General features: G+C 42.3%; 1 protein-coding gene across 1 annotated transcript; it reads right to left on the reverse strand.

Moving 5' to 3' along the window:
• Positions 1–4,712: 4,712 nt before the first annotated feature.
• On the reverse strand, positions 4,713–6,140 carry LOC311131668 (P2Y purinoceptor 3; the record flags this gene model as incomplete). The annotated part of the gene is made up of 1 exon (XM_084164781.1): positions 4,713–6,140. The coding sequence occupies one exon, from the start codon at positions 6,138–6,140 to the stop codon at positions 4,713–4,715; it is 1,428 nt and encodes a 475-aa protein (XP_084020907.1).
• Between the last annotated feature and the right edge of the window lie 5,533 nt (positions 6,141–11,673).

The following is an 11,673-nucleotide window of genomic DNA, read 5'->3' on the forward strand; positions in this document are numbered from 1 at the left end:
ATACACACAAACCTCACAAAATGTACTGTGACAGATGCTTCAGAGAAAGACACTACAACTATTCAGACAGTCACCGGGGAATAACGTGCATGGGCCATGATACAGCAATGCTCTCTGTCTTAAATTAGGCCATGTTAAAATATGAGATATATTCATCCATTTATAGAATGTTTTATGCATTTAAATCAACCTTCATTTGAAAGGACACCTGTTTCATAGCAGTGCCATATGATAGACTGATTATATTGTGGTTTATTAGCAGACATCAAAAGACTGAGCAGACTCAGATTGTATATTTCTGTAGGTTTTGTGCTAAAATGACACCCACACACACATGCACTAGATAGAAGATACTGGTAAGATGGCAGATGTTTTAGCTATAGTACACAGGAATCTGATCTTCACTTTACAAATACTACTGATCAGACACCAGATTGTAGATCATGCCTTATATATGCATGAATAGAGTTTAGATTAAAATATTTGGTAGGGTCAGGGTGTCATTCCGCAAAATCGGTGGCATATTGTGAAGTAAAGTAAATGCTTATTCAAAACCTAGGCGCCTTGTTTGGGGTCACTATAGTATTACTTATTTTTTTATTAATTGGCATGTATACATTTTTCTTTACCATAAATCGCACCAGAAAATACATTGACAGTACATGAATGATTTGCTCCACACAATATGAATCTATACTAGAAAGCAGTTGAATGAATGGGACTATATGATGTTCTGAAAAGGAGCAAAGGACATTTTTATTGTACAGTGGCAAGTACAGTACGTGGCATCAACTATGACGCAGTTACAAATGCAAGGTTCGATATGGTGGTCTCTCGTTTTCACTAGTAACAATTCAATTAATATTTTTACATTGACCTATTCAACATCTCTTCCTATGCATTATTCTAAATATTTTGGAGACATTTCATGAAACAAAATCAACTGAATGTATCTATCAACCAACAAATGAAAAATATTGAGAACGTGAACTTATGGCAAGAATAGAGTGAGAAATGTTGAAATTGTAAAATTATACACCGATTTAAACATTATTTACGGTTTTAACTAAAACTTGATGGTTGAACGGCAGTTTATCAGAGCAATCTTAGCTAAAAGTAACGAGATGGCTATCAACTTTGGAAACATAGCTAAAGGGCAATGAGCCAGACAGGCAACAGTCGTCAGCTACAGGGAACTTTAAGTTAGATTGCTACTTAGTATAAATTGCACATCAAAGAAAGTAACAATGTTGCAAGTTAGCTAATTCAAACGAACATATGTTAGTTACAATCGAATCAAGGCAACTTTGTAACGACGTTGGAAAAAACATCGACAAATGTTCTGTCTATCCAAATGAAGTATAGTGTTTAGCTTGATGGCAAAGTACGGGGGTTGGGTCGACAAGAAAAATGCTGATTCAGATAATGTCGTTGCGATTTCCCACACACAGTTGACCGTTTATTCTACAGATGTAATTAATTTGAACGTTTTATTCAACCTTTTGCTAACATTTTGTAACTTTACGAATCCGTTTTATAATTATTTCCTAGTTTAGCGAATATTTGATTTGAACATATGGGGGTGGAGTAGATTCTCGAGGGGGGGTTGCATGAGCGGATTTTGGGGAGGGGTTCGCGAAGTAAACCTATGGCACTCACACTGAAACGGGGGTGTGACACCGACGTAGCAAAACTCTGTCCTATCGAAATAAAACAATTTACTAGTTAGCTACCAGTAACTTTGAATCAACTTACTTCAGCAACTAGCTAACTACATCGACCTTGTTTAAGGTACTTTGCTAATGTTAAAAGATATTCACTTGCAAGTCGCCTCAATCTTACTGTAGTGTAAAACAAACTGCCATAAAGCTTTCAAACGAGCTAGCAACGTCAGCTAAACGTGGCTATTCAACCAAAGAAACTTACTAACTAGCTAGCCATCCTATATAGTTAGTAATCTATCTTGAGATTGAGTGAAAAGGTGTTTTGAAATACACGACGAAGGTTGAACTCGCTGAAAATGTAGCTAGCTATATTTCCTGGCTAACGAACAAAGCTAGCTACCGGTCCACAAAACTTAGTTGAAAACGTAGCTAGCTAACGTTTGCTAACTTTCATGTTTCTTTTTAGCTACCATTAGCTAAATGAAACTAACGTTAGCTAGCCTGCTAAACAAGGCAGGCTAAAATGCTTACCTTGAGAAAATAGGTCCTCGTCCCATGAAGAAACGACCATTAATGCAACAAAATCCCCGTGTAGATGCAATTCAGAAAATATAAATTAATTCGTTAAATATATTTTTTCAACCAAGACATTCATTCTCTTGCAGCAGAAGTTTGAAAATGGCGCCAACACCTCGCCTCGGCAGCTCTACACACACTGGTGACACGAAGAAAAAGGGGAAAAAAAATAAATATAAATTTAAACGGTCGAATTATAATTTTTAACTAAATGCATGAGGTGTGTGATCGTTAGCCTAATTCATATTGCTATTCACTTTTGCTTAAAATTGCTCCTATGATTTTATTTTATTTTTTTTGTTCAATTTTAATAACCGTCAAAGATTGTTCTAGTCGTAGTGCAGCACGGGAAATTACATAATCGGTTTTGTTTTGAATTTCTAAGCCGGGAAAGGGTGAAATGGGAGGATTTGTCGCCCCCTTGAGTTCACCAATGTATGCCTATGCATTTCACTCCTCAACTAGGCCAGAAGATATAGTAGGTCTAGACCCTAGAGGACATAAAACATATTTGACTAGTATGGTAAACTATTTGTTTAACCACCATGTAATATGCATTAGATATATTTTCAGATAAGAATACGCTGTCTTAAAAATGTGTAAGCTACTGACATTACGTAGTTTCTCTCTCTCTGTGTGTGTGTACATAGATGGAACTAAGCCCTTCAGTTGGCACCCTGCCTGCTACATTCTGCTACATTCTCCTGTTTCTTAGATACCTCGTTCAAATGATGGACAATAAATAGCTCTTCATCCAATGTTGATACTTTTTTTTCAGGAACAGAGAGTGGAGGGGGGGGGGGGGAGACGGAAAGAGAGGGCGAGACAGAGAGAGAGAGATAGTTGCACTGTTGGGAGTTTATTTTAGGAGCAATGAAAACATAAATGTCATAAAAACATGTCTGATAAATCTATATATGCTCCTGTACAAGACCTCTAACAGTCCCGTATGTTAGGCCCCTGTAATGAGTCAAATGACAATAAGATTATCTGTTTCAAAGAGATGGAATAGGGGTTGTGAATTTGTGACCATAGTGGATCGAGGGGATAGATAGTCAGCAACATAGGTAATTCCATAGGGAAATAGTATGTTATTAAAAATATGTTTACACAAGTAGGTTTCCATCCATACAGCAGATTCTATGTACTTACACAACCCAAATGACAGCTTAATAATTTACCCAGAGCTCAGAACTAAAGGCAACAACAATCTTAGGTCTTTACGGTCCATCAGTCTCACCTCACTGTCATTTGAGCAAACGGAAGGACAGAGTAGAGTAGGTTGCAGGATCCATAGTTCCTGACAAGTGCTTGTGACATCACAATAGTCTAGATTCTAGAATGTACAACCCCATTCCATGTTAAGTCAAGTGGGTTGTTTTTGTGAATGAGTGGAGAGTATTTCTCAGATTTTAGGGTGTTGTACACCTTTTTCTCTCTCTCTCTGTGTGTGTTTAAACACTCAGCACTACATTAGTTAGGTTGACCTTTGGGTTGTGTTCAGGTGAATAGGGAGATTATTAACATTATTGCTAATCCAATTTGTTTACAAAGGCATGACCATTCTTTTACTATTTTCTCTCCCTTTCACACGCATTTTGTTCTTCTATCCTTGTGGGGACCTAAAATGAATTTCCATTCAAAATCCTATTTTCCCTAAACATAAACCTAGCCCTTACCCTAACCTTAAACTTAACCCTAACTTTAACATGTATCCCTAACCCAAAACCTAAACCTAACTCCTTACTCTAACCCTAATTCTAACTTTAACCCTAATTGTAACTCTAACCCTAAACCTAACCCCTAAGCTTAAAATAGCCTTTGTCCTCATGGGGATATGGGAAATGTCCCCACGTGGGAGAATTTTCCTTGTTTTACTATCCTTGTGGGCACACACACACACACACACAATTCAACAACACAATCTCATTGGACAGTAGGATTACATTAAACATGTTTAATTCAGTCATATTTTACACATTTTCAAAATGTCCGACACAAGATATAACAGGAAATAGTCCGATACAATTGTCATCAAGGGCTGTCATCAAAAGATACAATAACAGATACCAAGTCTGTCTCTGAGTTTTGTTTTCCTGAGGTATAACTTCCTTCAACTCAACAAATTTATAAAAACAAAAAAATTTAACAAAACAACTATATAACAGAGTCCATCATTGTTTTTTTATGGTACAGTATCATAATCATCATCCAGATCTACTCATCAACATTTGAATACTGCCAATGATAGTAAGATCATCTCTAATGATCATCTCTAATGTCCTTTGTGTCTCCAAACCGTTCTTTTCACATCCTGAATTCTGCACCCAACCATTTATACTGTTCACAAGGGTATGCTTCTGAATGAAACACATGGAATGCAGAAGACTTCCACCACCAACAACAACTCATCCTATGCCTGCCAGCATTGATCCCCTCGGGATGAATAAAGTCTATCGAACTTAATTGAACTTATTCCACAGTATATCTCACTTTGGATTTGGTCATCCCTCTGAATAAATGTACAGGCGTTTTATTAGTCTCTTTGTTGTTACCCTTGTTATTGACCACGCCCCCCTCCTCGCCCCTGTTGCCCCCCTCCTCCTCGTCTCCTGCTCTTCCCAGCTTCCTCAGTGGCCAGAGGAGCCCGTGCTGCTGGTTGGCTGCGGTAGTGTCTGGCGGGGGGCAACAGCGGGCGCCACCCCCTTTCTCCTTGGTGAGGAAGTAGAGGAGTGCGTTGAGCCAGGCGTTGAAAGACGCCAGCGGCCGGGTGATCTTATAACACATGGATACCATCGTCATGGTGTGGCACGGGACACCCTTCTTCACTTTCAGGACGAGGAAGATAGTCCTGGTGACGTGGAAGGGGAAGAAGCAGAGGGCGAAGAGGAGTGTGATGGTGATGATGGTCTTGATGGATTTACGCCGTCGGTGGGCGTATGGAGAGTGGGCGCCGAGAACTATCGACATCCCCTCTCCTCCTCCCTGAAGTGCTCCTCCTCCTCCAACTCCAGCTCCATTCCCTCTCATTCCTCCTCCACGTCCCCCACCTCCTCCTCCCTCTCCTCTGCCTCGCTGTGACTGGGGTTGGGAGCGCAGGGTCCGGAATATTGTCAGAACCACATGTGAGTAGCACCAGGCGATGATAGAGAACGGGAGAAAGAACCCTAGAAGATGTAGGATGATTCCATATGGAACATAGTCTTGGAACTCCTTATCGATGGCATCGTCCCAACAGTTCTGATACGTTTCCACCTCCCCAGTACCGTTACTACTAACGGTGCCGGTATTATTACCGTTAATCGCCATAGCCTCGCCCCCTACACCTCTCATCACGTGGCCTGTTTGGGCGAACCGGAATATGGGGCACGTAAGGGCGAAGACAACCCCCCACACCAACACACACGTCCCCTTGACCGCTCTCTTAGTCTCCAGTGTAATGGTCCTCATAGGGTAACATATCCCCAGGTAGCGATGGACAGATATACACGTCAGGAAGAATATAGAACAATACAGGTTGAAATAGAAAAGAAAACGGACCAATCGGCACATGTAGTCCCCAAAGACCCATCGGTCACGCATCACATAGCTAGCCACCAAGAAGGGGAGCGACAACCCATACATGAAGTCTGTGGAGGCTAGGTTGACCATGTAGATGAGGGAGGCGTTCCAACGCTTGGTGCGTCTGAAGGAACGCCAGAGAATGATAAAGTTGAGGGAGATAGAGAAGAGGAAGGTGAAGGAGTAGCACAGAGGGAGGAAAATGTACTTGTAGGACTCGTCGATGCTGCAGGAGGGAGGGAGCGAGGGATTGACAGAGAAGGAGTTAAGGAGGCGGTGTACTCCTTCGACAATAATGTCATCATTGAGCGCAGGGGCGTCCATCATTGTTGTTGTCATGGTGATGTTTGGGTGTTTCCGTGTCAGTTGAGATGGTGATGTCTCATCTTCCCATTCCACTGTTCCTTCTGGTTGCCTCTGTTTGATTTCTGATTATCCAATTCCCAGGTTCACTTATGTTGTCTTCACAATTCAAATTCTGTTTACCTGGAAAGAAAGAGAGAGATAATTGTTACAATCACCCATTCATTCATTGCATCTCATATCAATGAATTTTCATAGTACACTTCCCTGGACAGTGATATGATATGGATATACTGCCAAAATAATGGAAACACTTGAGCAAATGAGGGATACAAAGTACACTGAACCCAAATACAAATGCAACATGTGAAGTGTTGGTTCCATGTTTCATGAGCTGAAATAAAAGATCCCAGACATTTTTAGATGCACAATAAGCTTATTTCTCTCAAATTTTGTGCACAAATTTGTTTACTTTCTCATTAGTGAGCATTTTAGCCTTTGTCAAGATAATCCATCCACCTGACAGGTGTGGCATATCAAGAAGCTAATTAAACAGCATGAATTACACAGGTGCACCTTGTGCTGGGGACAATAAAAGGCCACTCTAAAATGTGCGGTTTTGTCACACAACACAATGCCACAGATGTCTCAAGTTTTGAGGGAGTGTGCAATTGTCACGATGAGTGCAGGAATGTCCACCAGAGCTGTTCATGTCCACCAGAGCTGTTTTCCACTACCATCAACAAAACACCAAATTATGGCATTTCTTGAGTAAGAATGGTGTGCCATCCCTCCAATAGAGTTCCAGACACTTGTAGAATCTATGCCAAGGTGCATTGAAGCTCTTCTGGTTCGTGGTGGCTCAACGCCCTATTAAGACACTTTATGTTGGTGTTTCCTTTATTTTGGCAGTTACCTGGACGTCTGGAGTTATAACTTTATAACTTTTAGCATACTCTAAACCAGGGGTATTCAACTCTTACCCTACAAGGTTCGGAGCCTGCTGGTTTTCTGTTCTACCGGATAATTAATTGCACATACCTGGTGTCCCAGGTCTAAATCAGACCCTGAATAAAGAGGAACAATGAAAAAATGCAGTGGAACTGGCTTTGAGGTCCAGATTTGAGTTTGAGGGCTCTAAACGGTAATCGTCTTCTTTTTAATTTCTTTCTTTCATTCATTCATTCAACATGCACCATGAGGTGTCTTCCCTTTGTACTCTCCCTCCCTCCTTCCTCCTTGCTGACCGGTGACTCCCCCCAGCTCCTTACACAATCGCCAGTGCTGTTTGCCCTCCTGTGTGTGTTTTGCCCTCCTGTACGACTATATGCTGCTGATTCAGTCTCTTCTCACTCCATTAACTCGACAATCAGTAACTACACTTCCCCTCGTCCTATCTGTCCATCCCTCCATTCATCTTTCGTTTCATTCCCCTCCACCCTCCAATGACTCCATATGCATCCATCCATCCATCCATCCATCCATCCATCCATCCATCCATCCATCCATCCATCCATCCATCCATCCATCCATCCATCCATCCATCCCACCTCCTTTTTGCCCTCCCTTTCATACTCTGATTCATTAACTTGTTGGTGTCATTTTCTTCCTCCTCTTGAGGCTGGTACGTCGTTCATGAACATATGTGGGTCGCTTCATATTTGTCCACTATCTACTGGACTCAAACTCATTCAAGCCCTACTATCCCATTATACTGTACCATCACCACATTGCTATCTCCTCCTGCTATCTCCCCCCCCCCCCCCCCCGACACACACACAAACACACGCAGGTGCGAATAGGCTACACATGATGTGTGTGTATGTCTGTGAGTGTGTGCAATCAGCAATAAGCATCACTTCACACATACAATATAGAGGATTTAGGTAAATAGTGTGCACCAACAGGTGCAAAAAAAGCAAAGCATCAATTAATCGGAGTTTTTAATATAATAAATCAGAGCCATGCATTTAGAGAGTTGGGCCGTTACAATAAATACGTTTGTCCTAAATATTTCAAAAACTAAAAGCATTGTATTTGGGACAAATCATTCAGTAAACCCTAAACCTCTACTAAATCTTGTAATGAGTAATGTGGAAATTGAGCATGTTGAGAAGCGTAAACTGCTTGGAGTAACCCTGGATTGTAAACTGGTCAAATTGATGCAACAGTAGCTAAAATGGAGAGAGGTCTGTCCATAATAAAGCGCTACTCTGCCTTCTTAACAACGCTATCAACAAGGCAGGTCCTACAGGCCCTAGTTTTGTCGCACCTGGACTACTGTCCGGTCGTGTGGTCAGGTGCCACAAGGAGGGATTTAGGAAAATTACAATTGGCCCAGAACAAGGCAGCACGGCTGGCCCTTGGATGTACACAGAGAGCTAACATTAATAATATGCATGTCAATCTCTCCTGGCTCAAAGTAGAGGAGAGATTGACTTCATCACTACTTGTATTTGTGATAAGTATTGACATGTTGAATGCACCAAGCTGTCTGTTTAAATTACTAGCACACAGCTCAGACACCCATGCATAACACACAAGACATGCCAACAGAGGTCTCTTCACAGTCCCAAAGTCCAGATCAGACTATGGGAGGCGCACAGTACTACATAGAGCCATGACTACATGGAACTGTATTCCACATCAAGTAACTCATGTAAGCAGTAAAATCTGATTTAAAAAAAACAGATAAAACTACACCTTATGGAACAGTGGGGACTGTGAAAGGACACACACCTAAACTGGTGACCTAAACTGGGATATGCTTAACACCCCGGCCAACCTACAATCTAAACTAGAAGCCCTCAATCTCACACAAATTATCAACGAACCTAACCTGACCAGGTACAACTCAAAATCTGTAAACATGGGCACCCTCATAGATTTCATCCTGACAAATTTACCCTCTAAATACACCTCCGCTGTCTTCAAACAGGATCTCCGCGGTCAAACGACCACCCCTCATCACTGTCAAACGCTCCCTAAAACACTTTAGCGAGCAGGCCTTTCTAATTGACCTGGCCCGGGTATCCTGGATGGATATTGACCTCATTCCATCAGTAGAAGATGCCTGGTTGTTCTTTAAAAGTGCTTTCCTCTCAATCTTAAATAAGCATGCCCCATTCAAAAAATTCAGAACTAAGAACAGATATAGCCCCTGGTTCTCCTCAGACTTGACTGCCCTTGACCAGCACAAAAACATCCTGTGGCATACTGCATTAGCAATGAACAGCCCCTGCGATATGCAACTTTTCAGGGAAGTCAGGAACCAATATACACAATCAGTTAGGAAAGCAAAGGCTAGCTTTTTCAAACAGAAATTTGCATCCTGTAGCACTAACTCCAAAAAGTTTTGGGACACTGTAGAGTCAATGGAGAATAAGAGCACCTCCTCCCAACTGCCCACTGCACTGAGGCTAGGAAACTGTCACCACCGATAAATCTACAATAATCGAGAATTTCAACAAGCATTTTGCTACGGCTGGCCATGCTTTCCACCTGGCTACCACTACCCCGGCCACCAGCTCTGCACCCTCTGCTGCAACTTGCCCATGCCCCCCCCCCCGCTTCTCCTTTACACAAATTCAAACAGCTGATGTTCTGAAAGAGCTGAAAAATCTGGCCCCCTACAAATCAGCTGGGCTAGACAATCTGGACCCTTTCTTTCTAAAATTAGCCGCCGAAATTGTCGCAACCCCTATTACTAGCCTGTTCAACCTCTCTTTCGTAACATCTGAGATCCCCAGAGATTGGAAAGCTGCCGCGGTCATCCCCTTCTTCAAAGGGAGTGACACTCTAGATCCAAACTGTTACAGACCTATATCCATCCTGCCCTGCCTATCGAAAGTTTTTGAAAGCCAAGTTAACAAACAGATCACCGACCATTTCGAATCCCACCGTACCTTCTCCGCTATACAATCCGGTTTCCGAGCTGGTCATGGGTGCACCTCAGCCACGCTCAAGGTCCTAAACGATATTATAACCGCGATCGATAAAAGACAGTACTGCGCAGCCGTCTTCATCGACCTGGCCAAGGCTTTCGACTCTGTCAACCACCGCATTCTTATTGGCAGATTAAATAGCCTTGGTTTCTCAAATGACTGCCTCGCCTGGTTCACCAACTACTTCTCAGATAGAGTTCAATGTGTAAAATCGGAGGGCCTGTTGTCTGGACTTCTGGCAGTCTCTATGGGGGTGCCACAGGGTTCAATTCTCGGGCCGACTCTATTCTCTGTGTATATCAAGGATGTTGCTCTTGCTGCTGGTGACGCTCGGATCCACCTCTATGCGGACGACACCATTTTGTATACATCTGGCCCTTCATTGGACACTGTGTTAACAAACCTCCAAACGAGCTTCAACGCCATACAACACTCCTTCCATAGCCTCCAACTGCTCTTAAACACTAGTAAAACTAAATGCATGCTCTTCAACCGAACGCTGCTTGCACCCGCCCACCCGACTAGAATCACTACTCTCGGCGGGTCTGACCTAGAGTATGTGGACAGCTACAAATACCTAGGTGTCTGGTTAGACTGTAAACTCTCCTTCCAGACTCACATTAAGCATCTCCAATCAAAAGTTAGATCTAGAATCGGCTTCCTATTTCGCAACAAAGCCTCCTTCACTCATGCTGCCAAATATGCCCCTACCGATCCTTGACTTCGGCGATGTCATTTACAAAATAGCCTCCAACACTCTACTCAGCAAATTGGATAAAGGCTATCACAGTGCCATCCGTTTTGTCACCAAAGCCCCATATACTACCCACCATTGTGACCTGTACGCTCGTTGGCTGGCCCTCACTACATATTCGTCGCCAAACCCACTGGCTCCAGGTCATCTATAAATCACTGCTAGGCAAATCCCCGTCTTATCTTAGCTCACTGGTCACCATAGCATCACCCACCCGTAGTCTGCGCTCCAGCAGGTATATCTCACTGGTCATCCCCAAAGCCAACACCTCCTTTGGCCGCCATTCCTTCCAGTTCTCTGCTGCCAATGACCGGAACGAACTGCAAAAATCTCTGAAGCTGGAGACTCTTATCTCCCTCACTAACTTTAGGCGTCAGTTGTCAGAGCAGCTTACCGATCACTGCACCTGTACACAGCCCATCTGTAATTAGCCCATCCAACTACCTCATCACCATATTGTTATTTATTTTGCTAATTTGCACCCCAGTATCTCTATTTGCACATCTATCATTCCAGTGTTAATACGAAATTGTAACTATTTTGCACTATGGCCTATGTATTGCCTTACCTCCATAATTTACTACATTCGCACACACTGTATATATATATTTTCTGTTGTATTTTTGACTTTATGTTTTGTTTACCCCATATATAAAACTCTGTGTTGTTTTTATCGCACTGCTTTGCTTTATCTTGGCCAGGTCGCAGTTGTAAATGAGAACTTGTTCTCAACTGGCTTACCTGGTTAAATAAAGATGAAATTATTTATTTATTTTTTAAACACAGACAGACACACGCATACACACACACACATAATAACATACGCACTATACACTCGTGGACATGGATTTTGTGTTGTAGATATGTGGTA

This window comes from Coregonus lavaretus (genome assembly GCF_964263955.1).
Source record: "Coregonus lavaretus genome assembly, chromosome: 7".
NCBI classification, from domain to species: Eukaryota; Metazoa; Chordata; class Actinopteri; order Salmoniformes; family Salmonidae; genus Coregonus; species Coregonus lavaretus.